The following is a 19,452-nucleotide window of genomic DNA, read 5'->3' as shown; positions in this document are numbered from 1 at the left end:
CTGTGGAGGCAAGGTGAGGACTAACTGGTAAAAGACCTCACTCTCAGCCACAATGATCCCACGCCTGCCTCCTGCAACAGCCCCCAATGCACCCATGCGCCACAACTCCAGGCCCAGTAGTCTAGGCACATGACAGCCAAGTGTGCTTTTAAAAACTGGAGGAGGACTAAGCCACTATTCACTCAGAAACCTCCAATTACCTCCCAGTCCATCCACAGGAAATGTAAACTCCTAAGGCACAACGCTGTGGTTCTGTGTGGCCAACTGAGTCATGCTTTCTCTCTCCTCTTACCCCCGATCTCCGCGCCTCCTGCTGTCACCTCTGTTCAGTGCTGGGTACACTGGTCTTCATGACATTCCTCGAACATGCTAGCTGGGCACACTCCTGCCCCGAGCCTGTGCACTGGCCTCCGTCCTGTCTGGGATGCTCTTCCCTCAGACAACGCAGGGGCCTCTCACTCACCTCTCCCATGTCTGTGTCGCCTACCGCTTCCCATTCACTTGATGCCTCCCACCACCATACACTTGCCGATTCCTCTTACTTCAATGCTAGTTTTTCCAGAACACTTGCCAAACACATTGTAATCAACTCATTTATTATGTGTTGTTTTTGAAAATAATCTTTTCTCCTAATATTAAAAAGTAAGTTCCATGAGCACAGAATTTCGTTTGCTTTGTTCACTGACATGACTTCCAACACCCAGCACAGAGTAGGATTGGACAGATACTGCTGAATAATGTGATGGACAGAAGTATTTACTACTTTGTTTCTGAGTCAGCTGAAAAGAAACAACCAAAGGACACAAGCTTGTGGTGATCTTCAGAAATGAGCAAAAACGTAACTCATAGTGAATTTAATATTACTAAAATTATTCTGTCATTTCAAGAATTCAGCTAGAAAATCCTTGGTGTCTACTGCGATCAAAAAAATAGTTATAAACAGGTACATTTACGATGAACATCTGTGAACATCAATTTGCACTTGAACATTAATAATGGTTTCTTCCATGCAGGAACGCAGGGACCAAGTTCTACTCTAACTGAGCCACGGAATTTGAGCTCACGCATCTGAGCCTAGCCAGCTAGAACGCGGCCCCCTCACCTTCCCTATCTAGGGATACACTCCTGATTTTGAGGTTGCTCACATACCACCTATCTAAGGTCATACTTCAAAGCTACGGTGTTCCTGGAGATTTCTACAATGTCAATACGTCTGTTCTAGAGACTATGTGAAAGGACGAAAATCTGAAAAGTCCAAGCAGACAACTCACTCAGAAAGGCCAAGGTCATATCAAGGGTTACCGAAGTCAGCAGATTTTACCCTGAGATAAAACACATGTATTCTAAAAGTGATTTTATTTAATTCTTGTGAACATATTGAACGGAAAATAAATCAGTCTTACCTCGACTATCATCCATTTCTCCATCCCTTGAATGTTCTGACTGGATGTCTGGAGGGGTCTGAAGGACGGCCACACTATTCTGATTTATAATCTTCAACTTCAGCTTTGGTTTTGACCGTTTTCTTCGGGGAACTGTGACTGTGAGGCTCTGTAACTGAGTCATCCCTGATTCAGTCAAACACACGCCATCCTGGGTGTACGTCTTGGGTGGATCTAAAATTACAATACCCCAAGGATATACATTCAAAGTCTCACTTTAATTTGCACCGATAAGTTGAGGGCTGTTCCAAAATACCTCGCGAAGGGAATTTGAGTATAAAGCAATTATCTGTGAAATGCACAAATAATTAACCGTGCTCAACTGAAACTAAGCAAGCGTGGTCGGACTTCCTGGGATTACGAGCAGAAAGGTTACAAAGGTCGACCTGGCGTCTTCTCCTCTTCTGTCAACATAAGGATTTAGAAAGACAGCGCTGGTGCTAAAACCAGTGCTTCTGTTACGCGACTACGAGCCTCTCCCCGACTCTCTTCTCAAACTAAAAGGTGAGGATCAATTGACGTAAGAGAAACAAGAATACTACTGGAGCCCATGTGGAGAGCCAAGGAGCAGTATAATCAGGGACAGGGAGAGGTGGTGAAGAAGAAGAAATCCTGCAAATGTTTAAATGTGCAAAACTGCAATCCACTAAAATTTCTGCACTATCCAAATGTTTTTGTATCCAATGATACTAAACAGAATTAGACAAAAGAACAACGGTTTAATAAAAATATCCTATTAGTCACCACCCTGGTTAATCCATTATGAAAAAAAATAGTAAGAGATTGAATTAATTCTTATTAAAAAAAAAGTCACTGTTCAATAACCAGGCCTTACTTTCTTCTAACTGGTCCCTAAGCGCAGTAATACTTCCATGAAACCAAAGCTGCACGTATGCAGTCAACGGTTACTCTGGGTGGTTATTTCACTGCTACTTTGCTGAGACTGATGGGAAGAGGGTCACGTGAGAGCTGGGTAAGATGCACATTACACATGTCAATCACAGAAACGACTGACAACATCAGGGCACTTGGGCTGAACGCTCATACGACAAAGGCGGGTTTCGAGGCACACGCGGCAGGTGGGCTGTATAAATGATCCAGCACGTACGTGCTCTCTGTAAAGGACGGAGAAGCAGAGGGCTGCAGGCTTTACCTAGCTCTTTCACTTTTGTGACAATCTGTGCTACGAGGGAAGGGTCACAGCAGTCTGAGGAAGGCACTGAAATGGAAAAGAAAAAAAAAGAATTGTGTCATTTTTTCAGAAAAGGAACACTGAAGGATTTACATATAACTAAATATTCTACTTCTGTACCCATTTTACTGGAGTAAACACTTCAAACACTGAATAGAGTTAAAGACTGTCTTTAACAACACCAGGGAGCAGTGGAGGACACACGCACCACGGAGGCCCAGGTAAGCAGCAGCACACGATTTCCACGTATTATAGGAACTACAAGATGACGGGTCGTGAAGGGAAAATCACACTGTACCTACAACACATGCTTAATTGATCTTCCTTAGGTAAGCCAACGGTTTTAATATATTAAGTTGGGGAAAAAATTTACAACTGAAATATTTTCATAAAATACTTGTCTGGGTAACTGTTTCACAAAACGAGAAAGAGAGGCAAGTCCACGCCCTGGGTATGGACAGCACAGCGCAAGGGAGTTACAGGAGCACAGACCCACCGTTTACGGTACTTTCTTACCATTTGATGTAGGCATATAGGGTCTGCACATGCTACAGTCAAAACCAATGTCGGCTACATTTTCCACTTCCTCTTCAGTACTTAAGTTTTGACAAACTGCATGCATCCATCTAAAAAGACCATATTTTGCACATTAGAACAGAACCGTGGCAGGAGCTGGCAGCTGCCACACCGAGAGCCCCGAAGGCTCGGATGTTCCTCCTGTGTTGCCCCGTCTCCTGACCACAGCTCCGGACCCAGGAAAACTTTCAGAGCTGAGAATAAGCCACAGAAAAGGAGAGCGATCAAGTACTGGTAAGGAAGCAAAAGTACGAGGGGGGCGGGGTGAGTGCCCTCGGGTCACACAGTGAGTGCATCAGAGAAGCAGAAGCTCCTGAGGGCGGGCACGAAGGAATTCTGCGAAAGCACGAAGTCATCGGCCATCGGCCAACGAGCTGGCGTGTCTGGGCTCCGTGTGACGGGCACCCACTGTGGGGCAGACAGAGCTCATGCGTTTGAGGCTGAATGCTCACGGGGAAAATGGAGTTACCTTGCCTTTGAACAAAGAATCGCTAGGCAGAGTCCTGAGAACCCTGTATTACTGGCGAAACGTTACGGCTAATACTACACGTACAGTGCTGACTACGAACACAGCACACGATTATACCACCGAGACCAAAGAAAACACTCCTGACTTTGAACCTGCTCCCGTACTGCCAAGGGCGGGGAGCTCACACCCAGCATCTGGACATTTAGTATCCAGAGCTGTAAGAAACAGTAGCTTAAGGAAAATAAAGTGTGTGAGAACCATTTGTAGAATCTAATGAAAGATTCAAAAACTCTCCACGGGGATGCCTGAGTGGCTTAGTAGCTTAAGCTGCTGCCTTCAGCTCAGGTCATGATCTCAGGGTCCTGGGATCGAGTCCCGCATCAGGCTCCTTGCTCAGCGGGGAGTCTGCTTCTCTCTCTGCCTCTGCCTGCCTCTCTGCCTACTTGTGCGCTCTCTCTCTCTCTGACAAATAAATAAATAGAATCTTTAAAAAAAAAAAAAATCCTTCACAGCAAAATGCATATATGCAGGCAATAATTCTGTACCTAATTTCAAGAATTCATAAAACCCTTAAAAGCCTCAAGTTAAAAATCTTTGTCTGGAACTGCAGGTACAAAGCAGGAAAGTTTCTAGCTGACAGAAAATCTAGAAAGCAAAAGATCTTGCTTCTTAAATTTAAGACAGAAGAATGTCATTTTCCAATTTCCTTCTGCTATATTTAAGAGAAAGGCTTGCAGGAGATGAAGGAATGTGAAAGTAGCACAATACCTATCGCACTGTCTGCACTGCAGAATAAGGTCTTCTTCGCGGTAGTTCCGACAGCAGACGGGGCAGGAAGACAGGCTGGCGCAGGGGGCACACTGTGTGTAGTTGTTCTGCCACTCGCACCGCAGACCCGCAGACGTCGCTCCACAGTGCCTGCACCAAACACACCTGAAACCCAACACCCCCAACAAGTCTCATTTTATTTACGTAGTTGTTTAGTTACTATGATCAAGAAGCCACACAAGAGCAGAACAGGGAATCACTGAAAGCCAATCGGAACGATTTTCTGAGGGGCGGCATGCCATCTACCGTACTCAACACGTTATTAGGCAATGAAGCGGGTGCGGCTAGTTTTTAAGAACTGTGGGGTCGCTGTGCACTAGAGAGGCTAAGGAGCGGGAGGCAAGTCCTGCCGTACCATTTGCACTTCCAGCCCCCCTTGGGCACCGTCTGCAGAGGAGGGGCGAGGCAGTAGGTGTGGTAGCTGATGTCACAGTCATCACAGAGCAGGAGTCTTCCGGGGTCACTCGCCTTGCCACAGGCCTCACACACGGTGCACTCCAGGCACCTCCAACCTTTGCTAAGAACGACTTTAGTGATCTGTAAAAGAAACCACCGATCCAAGTGACTGACACACGAACTGACGCCTCGTTTCGCGTGATCACATGGTCACACACGTCACACACAGGAGGATGCAGTGCTTATCTATCAGGAAGCGGGGAAGAGCCGGTCAAGGACACGGACTGAGCACCAGCAGTGACCCAACACAGGTGTGGGAACACGTACCGTCATGACGGCCCCGATGGGACAGGGTAAGGGAAAGCAGAACATACTTGAATGCCTAACCACCTCGTCCTCGGACTTTATGTCCACTTACGGAGGCGGCAACTGGATTTTGAAGAAATCAAGTATACTTCCCCTTTCCTGTTAATACAAGTTTTGAAAATGTACTGGCCTAGTTTCGTGATGTTTCACGAATTCATACTTCTAAAAACTTGTATACATTGCAAAAGGTTCTATATATTAAAGTCAGTATTTAAAAATCTAAAAAATTTAGAGTAAATCATAAATTCTCATGAAAATACATCCCAAGGACATTTCAGGATCTTGGAGGCTTTCAAGCCATGAAGGTGGGACTTCTGACGCTCATCACCGCTGTTTAGTCTCCTGTCACAAGGTCTAAGCTGGCAGGAAAGTTTGAGAGTCTCTGTACTTTTTTTCTTTAAGATTTTATTTATTTATTTGACAAAGAGAGACACAGCGAGAGGGAACACAAGTAAAGGGAGTGGGAGAGGGAGAAGCAGGCTTCCTGCAGAGCAGGGAGCCAATGTGGGACTCGATCCCAGAACCCTGGGATCATGACCTGAGCGAAGGCAGATGCTTAATGACTGAGCCACCCCAGCGCCCCAAGAATCTCTATACTTCTGACAAACTCCTCAAGGCAGCCTCTCCATGTACAATTATGAACTTGGATCCAAATGAAAACTCTCAAAACACAGAATCTATAAGACAGGACCACAAAGTAGGTATGTTACTGAAAGAGCAAACAAAATACAGAATAAAAATTCAGATCATGGGGAGTAAGAAAGTCTAAAAGCTATCTCAGAGGAAAGTAAAAGAGCTAAATAAGTAAAAAACTATCAAAATGGCATCAAACTTTCCAACTATGAACACTAAAATAGAATAATGGTTTTCAATTCTACAGGAATATACTTTTCAAGATACAAATCTTAACCGAGAAAACAACTAAGTGTGGAAGGAGAACACCTTTTAAGAATACAAGGACTCAAACTTCATCTCCCAAATACCTCTTTGAATGAAGTCAAAGATGTGAGGAACAAAACAAGGGCCACACCAAGAACCAGGAAGGCGTGCAATGTGGGAAACAATGACCCCAACAAAGGACCTCAGCCCCGGGGAGCTGAAGAAGGAGCAACAGACCTGGAAGCTAGCAACACAGGCGGGGAGAAGGAAATGGGAGTGTCAGGAGTGGGCAAGACTCCTTCCAGAAAAAGTTACTTGCCAAAATAATTTGATACGATCATGTTTCTACAGTACGTAAAAACAAACACCAACAAAAACTAATGAAGATTCATGAATCATTATATTATTTTTGCCATTAGAAATTCCAAGACAAAGCCATGGTAAACCATTTAGGTGTCCCGTGAACACGTACGGAGTCATAACAACAGTTTGCTGACTGAATGTAGTAGAACAACTACATTGGGAGGAGAGGTATATTTTAAGACCTAAATTGGCATTTATTTATTCATAGCAAAAAGTCAACAAAATCAAACAAAGAAACAGCAGAAGCAACAGCATGTTACTTAGAGCTTCAAGGTAACTCCTAGAAGGTCCTGCAAGGGTCAGAAGCGGCGGCCTGGGCGACAGGACAGAAGTGCGGAGGCCGAGCAGGACAGCGGACAGCCAATCATCGTAAGGCTCTGAAAGCTATTTGATTTGTAAGTATGTAGATTTATTAGTCTGATTAGCCTCCTGATGCTTTTAAATTACTCACAGATTATCAAATTATGTATTATTTACCCAAACGGAGGACAGAGCTTAGGACAGGAGGAGCAGGGTGGCTTAGAGCAGTCACCAGCGCACTTCTTTTAGAAAGGGCCAGAGAGTAAATACTCTGAACTTTGTGGGGCACGTGGTCTGTGAACGACACAACTGCGCCACGACAGTGTGAAGCCCACAGAAGACGTATGTCAACAAAAGAATGAGGCTGTGCTTCAATAAAATTTTGTTTATAAAGACAGGCCGCACGCCAGATTTGGCCTGAGGAACGCGACTGAGCATCTCTGGCTCAGAGGAATGGTCAGATGAAGACAGAGTGGGAGACAGAGCCTAGTTATCGCGTGTCTTCATTGCTACTAAGTTTTCCTACTTCACAGACACCTACCCTGTGGCCCTGTACAGCCACATTCTCGGTTACTCAGCGATACTCACTCTCCCACACATGCCAGTCTGGTTACTACGCCCACCACCATTCACACCGCTCCAGTCAGTCTGGCCCACGCCTCCCTCCCAAGCCTGAGCTCCCTGCAGCTCCGCCCCGTCTGGACAGCCTCCCTTCATGGAAAGGCCCCCCAGCTCCCAGCAGAGTTTGCGGAGCTCGACCATCAACTTTCTTTTTCCTCCCACTGAACTGGTTTAGTCTTTTCGGAAGCTCTTCCAAGAAAGGAATTACCCGGGTTTCGTTCCTAAGTTCTGATGGGTGTGTTTAATAGTCTGTGAGATTATCTGCTTCAACTACGATGGAGTACCTGGCATCAGACCTCTGTCCCACCATAAAATACCAGCAAATGGGGCAAAAATGCACTAATCACTTGTTTCAGATATTGAACAAAAGGCAGTACAGGACTGTGGTTTCTGAGAAGCGAGAACAAGTGAGGTGAGTCCTACAATATTCTGCTGTAGACCGTTTCTGGACAGCTGCCCAGGGACGGAGAACTCCAGCAGAGCACAATGGCCTCACTGAGTTTAGGCACATGATGGAGTTCTGGGAGGCGGAGGCAGCTGCAACTGGCAGGACAGGGTCCTGGAAAGGAAGGAGCAGTGGAGAGAAAGAGCTCTAGACGTCCACACAGAATTTCCTTCACGGCTTTGGCTGAACATCGAGCTGCACATACGGGAGGCCAAAGGAGGACACGACAAAGACCAGCTACTGGGCATTTCTAAGCTGAACAACTGCAACAGCTCACACAACACTGAAGACATTTGAATCTAAAACAGTCAAAGTAAAAAGACACTAGTGAGGGGCTCACGGGGAGCTCGTGGTGGGAAGGATACGGGGAGAACTAAGTAGAGATGTCGTGAAGGCCACACTCCATGTCTCAGATTAAACTCGAGCTAGAAAAGCCGTCACTACAGTGTGGTCTAGGAAGCCCTAGTGGTGAGGGCAAAACTATTTTTAAAATGATGCTAAGATGTTATTTGCCTTTTTCACTTTAATCCACTTACAGTGAGGTTTTGCAGAGGCTACATGATATATAAAATATAAACCATCATTACATGATATCCTAACAAACATGCTTATATATTTATGTTTCAAAATATTCCCAGTTAATTTCTATAAGGGTAGTCAATAATGATTATTCTCATAAACAGAAACTCTATGGGGTCCTTAGTAACTTTAGACTGTTAATGGTTCCAAGACCGAAAATTCTGAGAACAGCACCTCAAAGTGAAGGTTCTCCAGACCTGCCCCAGAAAGCCTCGAGAAGCTTCAAATGGCTCGAATATGTCTACAGAACTGCCCGCCACTCCATACTTTCTAAAGGAACAAAATCCAAACTCTCTGCGACATAATGCCAAAACATACAACTGTCACATTCAATCAAAGATTACTAAATTAAAAAAAATATACATCCTTGTAAGGAGAGCAGTAAGTTAATACTAGTAATAAGCTAATACAAATAATGAGAAATATTAGGCATGGTAAAATTAATAACAACAAATACACAACAAGGACTTGAAAGGAAAAAAACTCAATGAAGAAAAAAATTTTAAACTTCAAGATAACAAACTTTTGTAAAATAAAACTGTGATTAAAAAAATACATCATTCTCAGTGAAAAATCCAGATGGGTTTAAAAAATAGACTAGACCCCGCGTAAGAAAAGTGAGTTTGGGGAGGGGCGCCTGGGTGCCACAGCTGGTCAAGCGTCCGACTATCAGTCTCGGCTCAAGTCATGATGCCAGGGTCTTAATATTGAGCCCCGCGTCAGGCTCCACACTCAGCCCGCAGTCAGCTTGAGTTCTCTCTCCCTCTGCCCTTTCCGCTCATGCTCAAGCATACGCTGATGCTCTCTCTTCCAAATAAATAAATAAATTTTTTCATTTTCCTTTTTTTTTTTTTTTTTTTTAAGTGAGTTTGGGGCATGTCGTTGAAACTATACAAACCAAAGAATAGGCAGAAAAATCGACAAAGTGACACTGATCTGGGGACGGTATCAGACAATTTTGTACACATACAACTAAGATTTCAGAAGGGGGTTGTGGGGAACAGAAAAGAAACATAAAGAAATGGCCAAAATTGCTCCAAAACGGATTTAAAAATACCAACCCACTGATCCAAGAAGCCTAACAGAAAATGTCCTTTCATATACAAGGGAGGGTTGAGAAGAAGGAACATGGGTAAGAGACCAGGTGAGTGAATGGATTTCTATTAAGTTCTGTGGTTGGTGTCAGCTTTTTATTATCAGTAGACAAATGGATCAACTAAACTTCATGCCTTAGCAAATAAGCGTATAAAGTATCTTTTAAAGACATGCATTTTTATTTTTGGTTTTTCGAGACAGCAGGATAACCACTACAATTTAAGACCACAGATTTGTAGAGGAGTCAACTTTTTCACGTAACACCTGAAAGGCAATATTTAAATATGAAATACTGTCACGTAGGTCTGATGATCTCAACAAAAACTAATTGTAAGGAATGTAAACAGCATGACACTGCTTGTATGAAATTTCAACACATTTTTAACCGACTCAAATTCAAGTGTTATTTACCTTAATACTGACACAGTATGGATGGTAACACTGACCACACTGAGAACAGGCAAGTAATCTTCCCTCTGCTCCTTGGCCAAAACTGCCACAAACTACACACATATCCTGAAATTAAAAACACATGAACATAATAATTTAGGCTGGAGACTCAGCTAACAATGTACCAGTGTTTTTTTTTTAAAATTACCTTCTTAGCTAATATGGCTCTAAAGCTAAACAGGAAGTGACTTCAGCGCACACAGGATACAGCGGAGAGGGGGAGAGAGGGACGCGAGAGCGGAAGGCCAGAACTGAGCTCAGACCTGGTGCAAGGTGAATTTGTCACTACTGGAAAACAGCACCACGGTGTTGTGCATAGAGTTTTCTTCTTCGTCCTTATTTGATGAAACATCTGCAGCAGACACCTGTAAGCAGCAAAACACAGAGCGCACAGTCATACCTTCCACAGGCAGTACAGCTGAAAAACGTGGAGGATTCACATTCAAAATACAATTTCTTCCAAGGCCCAGAGTAATAATCCCAAATTAGATTACTATTGCCAAGATAATACCATAAAGGTGTAAGTCCTGACACTTTGGTTACTTAATTCACTCTTTGGCATTACAAGTCCCATGGATCAGGAGCAGGGAGAAAATATAAACTATCATAACCAGAAATTTTAATGAACAAAAGAAACTGTACTATATTTGTGTGTGTATATGCCTCTATATCTATACATACATATACCTACATATAAATTGTATCACTCCGTTTTAGTGACTCTAAAACCTGCAATCTGGCTAGTCAAATCTGAGATGTGCTGTAAGTAAAAATACCTACCAGTCTTCAAAGACTTCAGTATCAAACAAAAAATAACATAAATATAGCTCATAAATAATTTTACACATTTTATATATTACATGTTGAAACAGTAAAATTTTTGATATGTTGGATCAAAAAGTATACATTAAAGTTAAATGACATCTGTTCCTCTTTTCTTTTTTTGATGTAGCTACTACAAAGTTTTAAATCGTGTATGTGATATACATGTATTTCTGTTGGACAGCACTGCTTTAAAATATTATTTTGTTAAACAGCTTAACAATAACCCACAACCTTCGGACCAACTAACAAAAATACAGTCCTCTTCCCTTACAATCTAGTCTGGAAGGACAGACTGAAACAGAATAGGTTAAGTTTCAAAATAGAAAGTAATAGTATTTTTGTTCTTGAGAAATGACTGAAAGAATAACTAAAAAGAAAGAATATATTATAGGAGTAGTATTTTTCATTGCAAAGAAGTTTAAGAGCAGTTTTAATGGACAGCCCTACTGTTTTATTACAGACTCAACCATAAGAGCAATTTACAGTCGTTAAGTCTAAAGACTGCAAGGGAAAACTGTATGCAACCGAAAAAGTCATCACTAGGGAATTACTAAAGCCACGAAAAATCCAAACTGGAAAATTAAACAGCATTTAAGAAACAGTGGTAAAAATTTGTTTTGATTTCTATCCAAAAAAAAAAAAAAAAAAATCACCAAGCCACTTAGCTGAGTAGAAAAATAAGCTGCGTAATCCTATGTGAGGTAGAACACTATGGTACAAAAACATACAAAGCAATTATACATGGTTTACTGGCACATGTAATAGGTTGACGCATAAGAAATTGCTGTTTTTCCAGGTCAAAAATGGTTGAAGGTTGGCAACTTCATATGGATCAACCTAATATGGAGAGGCACCAAATTGGCAAAAGAAAGAAAATCAAGACTCAAGAGGAAGCAGCGGTACAAATAACTTTGATCTAAGAGTATACTGTAATTTTTTACTGAGGAAATGTATTAAAAGTTAACAGAACTACCCTAGAATCCAGCAATCGCACTACTGGGTATTTACCCAAAGAATACAAGAACACGAATTCAAAAGGATGCCTGCGCCCCGATGTTTGCTGCAGCACTATTTACAACAGCCAAGATACGGAAGCAGCCCAAGTGTCCAGTGACTGATGAACAGATAAAAAAGATGTGGTGTATGTATATACAATAGAGTAGTATTCAGGCATAAAAATGAATGAAATCTTGCCATTTGCAAGTTCATCTTGGGGTGCACAGGCAGCTCAGTAGGTTAAGAATCTGACTCTTGATTTCAGCTCAGCTCATGATCTCAGGGTTGTGAGACTGAGCCCGACATTGGGCTCCACACCAGGCGTGGAACCTGCTTAAGATTCTCTCTCTCCCTCTGCCCCTCCTTCCGTGTCTCTCTCCCTCACTCTCTTAAAAAAAAAAGTGTATCTCAAAATTAGCATTTTAAAGTTTTAGCAAATCAAACAAGATGATTCATAAAGTAAAATATCATTCCATTAGTAATAATTGAGTGTCTACTAAAAGTGAAGTTACCATTCATTCACCCACGGGACTAAAGATACAATGAAAACATTACAAAATATGAAAAGGTGGCAATAGTTAAAATACAGCTAACAAAAGGATGCTGAAGTAAGAAGTATTCATTTCTGCATCCCATTTCTGCAATACAGAAAACAAAACAGGTTTTACAACTGGATGATACCTGGTGAACAGGCTTAAAGAAATGATAAAATTTTATTATCTTCAAAGACAAATTCAGTGAGAGAACACTTTTTTTTTTTAAAGATTTTATTTATTTATTTGACAGAGAGAGATCACAAGTAGGCAGAGAGGCAGGCAGAGAGAGAGGAGGAAGCAGGCTCCCTGCGAAGCAGAGAGCCCGACGCGGGGCTCGATCCCAGGACCCTGAGATCATGACCCGAGCCGAAGGCAGCGGCTTAATCCACTGAGCCACCCAGGCGCCCCGAGAGAACACTTTTATTTGAAATAAAAAACAAGGATGGACTACAGTATTCCCAGCACAAACCAGAAACAAAGTCTGTACAGAAAGCTGCAATATCCCCTAGATTCAAAGAGCATATTTAAAATACAAGTGAGTAAAAAAAATCACGGTTTTTGTACAGCAACTGTACATGTAAGAAGGAAAACAATATCATATAGCTTAGTGACACACTGTTTTCATTGTATACTTTATTTCATGACCTTTAAACTACTAGATATATAAACCTATCTATCTCAAAGGTAAAGAAGGCAATCTTTGAGAGAGTGTTCTAATATTGCCTCTACATATAGAGGCAATACTATATATATATTAATTACTCTGATTTATCCTAAAGGTGACAGAAGTTTTATTTGGCTAGACCACAGGTATAAGCCTAAGAGAAAAGAAAGGTCTGACCTAAACCTCCTAAGTGGGAGATTTCCAGGCAGGGACATAAAAAGTAAACAAAAAAAGAAGAGCAAATTACACTCAGAGTAAGAGGAAGAAAACAACAGAGATCACAGTAGATATTAATAAAATGAAATACAGGAAAAAATATAGATAAAAATTAATAAAAGCAAAGGCTGGCTCAAGATCAGTACAAATAAACCTGCAGCAAAACCAATCAGGAAAAGAGAGAGGAGACACAAATCACCAACACTGGAAACGAGAAAGGTGACATGACTACATATTCTACAGATATTAAAAGGATAATAGGCCGACAGATTTGTCAACTTACATGAAATGGATAAACTCCTTGAAAGACAAGTTCATATGAGAATAAATAACCTAAATAGCCCTATACCAATGAAATTGAATATACAGTTAAAAAATCTTCCAATGAAGAGGGAAAAAGACAGTCTCTTCAACATATCTTTTTGGGAAAACTGGATAGCAACATGCAAAAGAATGTAACTAGACCACTTTCATATAACACACATAAAGATAAATTCAAAATGGACCTAAATGTGAGACCTGAAACCATAAAGATCCTAGAAAAGAACATAGGCAGTAATTTCTCTGACATCAGCCATAGCTACATTTTTCTAGATAGGTCCCCTGAGACAAAGGAAACAAAAGCAAAAACAAACTCTTGGGACTACATCAAAATAAAAAGCTTCTACACAGCAAAGGAAACAATCAACAAAACTAAAAAGCAACCTACAGAATGAGAGCAGGTATTTACAAATAACATAGCCAATAAAGGATTAGTATCCTAAATAAATAAAGAACTGATAGAACTCAACACCAAAAAACCAAATAATCGAATTTAAAAATGGACAGAGGACATGAACAGACATTTCTCGAAAGACATCCAGAGAGCCAACAGGTACATGAAAAGATGTTCATCATCACTTACCATCAGGGAAATGCAAATCAAAACTACACTGAGAGATCACCTCACGTCTGTCAGAATGGTTAACATCAAAAAAACAACCACCAACAGGTACTGGTGAGGATAGAGAAAAAGGAACTGTCTTGCACTGTTGGTAGGAAAGCAAACTGGTACAACCATTGCGAAAAACAGTATGGAGAGTATGCAAAAAGTTAACAGAACTACCCTAGAATCCAGCAATTGCATTACTGGGTATTTACCCAAAGAATACAAGAACACGAATTCAAAAGGATGCCTGCGCCCCGATGTTTGCTGCAGCACTATTTACAACAGCCAAGATACGGAAGCAGCCCAAGTGTCCAGTGACTGATGAACAGATAAAAAAGATGTGGTGTATGTATATACAATAGAATAGTATTCAGGCATAAAAATGAATGAAATCTTGCCATTTGCAAAGACATGGATGGATCTATAGAGTAAATGCTAAGTGAAATAAGTCATAAATAAATCCCATATGGTTTCACACATACGTGGAAAATAAGAAATAAAACAAATGAGCAAAGGGGGGAAAAAAGATAAAAAAACAGATCTTAACTATAGAAAACAAACTAATGGGGGCGCCTGGGTGGCTCAGTGGGTTAAGCCGCTGCCTTCGGCTCAGGTCATGATCTCAGAGTCCTGGGATCGAGTCCCGCATCGGGCTCTCTGCTCAGCAGGGGCCTGCTTCCCTCTCTCTCTCTCTGCCTGCCTCTCTGTCTACTTGTGATCTCTCTCTGTCAAATAAATAAATAAAATCTTAAAAAAAAAAAAAAAAAGAAAACAAACTAATGGTAACCAGTGGGGAGCGGAGTCGGGGATGGGTGAAATGGGTGACTAAGAGTAAGGAATGCACTTGTCAATGGTAAGCACTGGGTGATTAAAATAAAAACTTAAAAAAAAATCTTTTCACAAAGAAAACTCCAGGCCAAAATGGCTTCACTAATGATTCTATATAAATACTATAAGGAAGAATGTTTCCAATACCACACAACTCTTCCAAAAAACTGAAGAGAAAACTCTATTTCCCAATTTACTCAAGGAAGCCAGCATTTTGCCAATAACAAAAATAAAGAAATTGTAAGAAAATAAGACTAGATACCAATACCCTCGTGAATATAGACAAAAGAAGTCTATAGACATAGACATATCTACAGACTTCTTAAGTTTAGCCATTTGAACCCAACAATATACGAAAAAGAAAAAACATCATGACCAAGTATAGTTTATCCCAACACGGGCTGCTTTAGCATACAAAAAAAGTCAATCGATATACTTCACCATATCAATAAAAAAGCCATAAATGCAGAAAAAGCATTTGACAAATCCAACAGCTACACCTGATTAAAAAACATCTCAGCAACTTATGAATAGAAAGGAGCTTCCTCAAACTGATCAGGATGTCTATTTAAAAACAACAAAGGATACCTGGGTGGCTTAATCAGTTAAGGCTCTGACTCTTGATTTTGGCTCAGGTCATGATCTCATGGTCATGAGATCACCCATGCTAGGCTCTGCACTTAGCAGGGAGTCTGCTTGAGATTCTCTCTCTCCATTTCCCTCCGCCTCTCCCCCGACACCTGAGCACACACGCTCTCCCTCTCGCTCACTCAAATAAATAAATCTTAAAAAAAAAAAACAAAAAACCTAGAGCTAACACTGTACTCAATGATGAAAGATAAATGTTTTCTCTCCTCCTCAAGACAGGAAAGAAGACAAGGTTACCTTATCACTTCTTTTTTTTTTTTTTTTTAAGATTTTATTTATTTATTTGACAGAGATCACAAGCAGGCAGAGAGGCAGGCAGAGAGAGAGAGATGGAAGCAGGCTCCCTGCTGAGCAGAGAGCCTGATGTGGGGCTCGATCCCAGGACCCTGGGATCATGACCTGAGCCGAAGGCAGCGGCTTAACCCACTGAGCCACCCAGGTGCCCCTACCTTATCACTTCTATCCAACACCATATTGAAGATTATAGCAAGTGCAATAAAGAACAGAAATGAAAACCTCCAGATTAAACAGACATAAAACTTTATTTGCGAACAACATGATCATTAGCGTCGTAAGTATAGAAAACTCGATGGGTTCTACAAATAAACAAGTAGAAGTAATACAAGAGTTTAATAAGGCTGCAGAATATAATACACAAAAATGAGTATTCCTGGATACTAGCAACAGACAACTACAATCTGAAATTGAGACAACACTGCCATTCACAATAGCATAAAAAATATGGAAAACTTGGAGATAATCTGAGAAATAACGCAAAAGACATTTACGTTGTAAACTAAAGAACATCACTGAGACAATTTAAAGAGAAAACAGAGAGATACACAATGTTCATGGATTGAGAGACTCTTCACAGTTAAAACACCAACTTCCTCTCCAAACTGATCTATAGTTTGAATGCAAACCCAATCAAGATCCTGGCGGGCTTATTTGCAGAAATTGACAAGGCAATGATAAAATTCATATAGAAACATGAAGGATTTAGGACAGCCAGAACAAATTTGAAAAGTGTTAAAAAAAAAAAAAACGAAAACTAATTGTCTGATTTCAATAGTAAAGTAGAAATATTCAATATAGTGTAGTATTAGCCTAAAGACGGAGAAACGGATCAACAGTGTAACACAGTATACTCAGATCCACAAACATACAGATAACTAAAGGTTAGGAATGGTAACAAAGGCGATTCAAAGAACGATGTTCAAACAACTGGGTATTCAAAATATGATCTCTGATCTATATTCATATCATACATCAAAATTAGCTCAAACTGGATCCTATAGCTAAACATAACACCTGAAACCATGAAACATCTAGAAGACATAAATTTGGGTTATGCAATTATTTCTGACACCAAAAGCACAATCATAAAAGAAAGAAATTAATAAATAGGACTTCATCAAAATTAAAGCTTTGTTGTACCACTCAAGTTCTTTACCATGACGAGAACACATAAAGAAAACACAAAACTGAGCAAGTTAAAAAACTATTCAAATTTTTGAAATGTACTAAATATCTGAAGAGTGACTTTATCAAAAAATGTTACCAATGAGCACCTAAAAATGTGACCAACATCATGAGTCATGAGAGAAATGCAAATGAGATATTCCTAACGTACCTGCTGCAGTGGCTGAAAGGAAGGTTACCACAGTGAGCACAGGTGAGAATATGGAGGAAAAAGGAATCTCCTGCACTCTTGCCAACATAAAATGTCACACCCTGCTTGGAAAGCAGCCTATCCTTAAGAAGCTAAATACACACCCACCATGTATCCAGCCACGCCACTTGCAGACATTCATTCATGGGGAAACAAAGCATATGTCAACATACAGACCTAAACACAGAAGTTCATAGCAGGGGGCTTTTTGGGCAGCTTTTTTAATAGCCAAAAAATGGAAGCAACTACAATATCCTTTTATAGGTAAACAGATACACAAACTGTGGCACAAACTGTCTACTTGTCTCCTTAAAACGATGATTAGAATTTGAAAAACAAGATTTTGGTAAAACAGTAAAGTTACCACATGAAATACTTGCCTCTATTGGCCAATTACAGATTTATTCAGTACACACTTAAATAAAGCCTCATATACATGCCAATGAGCAAATACTTACCAATCTTGAATTAAAATATATCAAAGACAGTCATAAAATCTTCAACATTTTTAAAGTATGTAGTAATCTGCAACATTTTTAGTTTCTTCTGTGAGCCATATTATAACAAAAGAACTTAAACCATCAACTTAATTTTTTCAAATAAATATAACAGGAGTTTGCTTTTATAAAAAAATAAAGGAAGAAATGTGTTACATATTTATTTTCAGGAATGGTTGTTATACAAAGATCAGAGTGAAAGAGGAAGTAAGAAAAGGGAAAGAAGATGGGAAATATAAAATATTAAGAACATTTTAAAAGTCAAAAAAAAAAAAAAGGAGAAGTAGAGAGAGAGTAAAATACAAATTCTGGCTTGTTTCTGACTCTTACAATGTAGTAATTTTACAAATGAGATCATCACCAGTCAACAAATTAAGGATTATGGCAGAGATAAAGGATATGAGAAATGAGCCTTACCCCGGGTAACACAACTGCCCCGATTCCACTTTTCAGTTTTGACCTGCCTCTGCCACCTCGTCCTGACAATCCTGCACCACGGGGTCTCCGCTTCCCGGGAAATCCTGACCCGCGGCCCTACGTAACAGATAAGGAAAAATTAGCATTCTGCAAAATAAATCCAATGTGAGATAAAACATTTTATTAAAGGTTACACAAATACTTGCTTCTCTCTTATTCTCATTAGATGATAAATATTAAGAGACCAGGCTTATTTTTATCTTTCAACACGTATTATGCAACTTAAAAAGTATAAATGTAAGATGCCTATGGTGTTAGAATCAAATGCTGGGTCTGTTTCTGTGAACGCCCTGTACCAGCAAACTTGGCCTTATTTTCCCCTCCTAATCCTACTTCCTGTGTGGCTCCACAGCCGCTAACCCCATCCAATTTGTATCCGATACAGAGCAGGTACCAGGACTCGCCCACTAACCGTTCTCTCAGCAATTGCAGCAACAGTTGACATACACTGACCAAGGGCTGTAGGCCAGTCTAAGCACTTTCACTCGTAACTATCTTATAACATCAGTACTATTTGATTAACCCCATTTTAGAGATAAATGCACTGAGGGATAAAAAAGTAACTTGTCGGGGCGCCTGGGTGGCTCAGTGGGTTAAGCCGCTGCCTTCAGCTCAGGTCATGATCCCAAGGTCCTGGGATGGGCCCCGCATCATGAGCCCCACATATGCCTTGCTGAGCAGAGAGCCTGCTTCCCCCTTCTCTCTGCCTGCCTCTCTGCCTACTTGTGAGCTCTCTCTGTCAAAAAAATAAATAAAATCTTAAAAAAAAAAAAAAAAAAGGGTGACTCGTCCAAAATCTAGAGCTCACCGCTCGGGATCCGAGGTCTACGTTCTTCAGCAGTATTCCGCACGGCTACTACAGTGCACGAGAGCTAATTTTTGCTAGTGTATAACAGTATTTTTCTGTCTTAAATTTGTCAAATTCCCTACTATTCAATAGCTATCTGTATGAACTAACAGGTGTACCTCACTCTACCATAGCATTTAGAGAATAATGTATTTAAAGTTAATAAAAAGGTAAACAGCCTGCTTTGACTCATCTGGATAATAATTTTACTTGAAATGCAAATAACTGATCTGAATTTTTGCCCTCCACACAAAAATATTCTATAGGAAATAGATTAAATTCTCTGATATTTTAACAAATAAATATTAGGGTTATTT

At 40.6% G+C, this 19,452-nt stretch overlaps 1 protein-coding gene across 13 annotated transcripts in view; it reads right to left on the bottom strand.

Annotated features, from left to right (window-relative positions):
* Positions 1 to 19,452, bottom strand: part of KMT2C (lysine methyltransferase 2C) — a 272,443-nt gene that overhangs the window by 68,845 nt on the left and 184,146 nt on the right. For all 13 annotated transcript variants that reach the window (XM_046020447.1, XM_046020451.1, XM_046020450.1 and 10 more), the window contains 8 exons: positions 18,229 to 18,345; positions 10,265 to 10,366; positions 9,963 to 10,067; positions 4,863 to 5,044; positions 4,448 to 4,612; positions 3,151 to 3,260; positions 2,596 to 2,661; positions 1,404 to 1,616 (listed from right to left, as the gene is read on the bottom strand). In XM_046020447.1, coding sequence (XP_045876403.1) covers positions 1,404 to 1,616; positions 2,596 to 2,661; positions 3,151 to 3,260; positions 4,448 to 4,612; positions 4,863 to 5,044; positions 9,963 to 10,067; positions 10,265 to 10,366; positions 18,229 to 18,345 — 1,060 coding nt within the window. The remainder of the gene's footprint in view (positions 1 to 1,403; positions 1,617 to 2,595; positions 2,662 to 3,150; positions 3,261 to 4,447; positions 4,613 to 4,862; positions 5,045 to 9,962; positions 10,068 to 10,264; positions 10,367 to 18,228; positions 18,346 to 19,452) is intronic.

This window comes from Meles meles, chromosome 10 (genome assembly GCF_922984935.1).
Source record: "Meles meles chromosome 10, mMelMel3.1 paternal haplotype, whole genome shotgun sequence".
Taxonomy (NCBI): Eukaryota; Metazoa; Chordata; class Mammalia; order Carnivora; family Mustelidae; genus Meles; species Meles meles.
The sequence above is the reverse complement of the archived record's forward strand: the minus strand, read 5'-3'. Positions and strand labels throughout refer to the sequence as shown.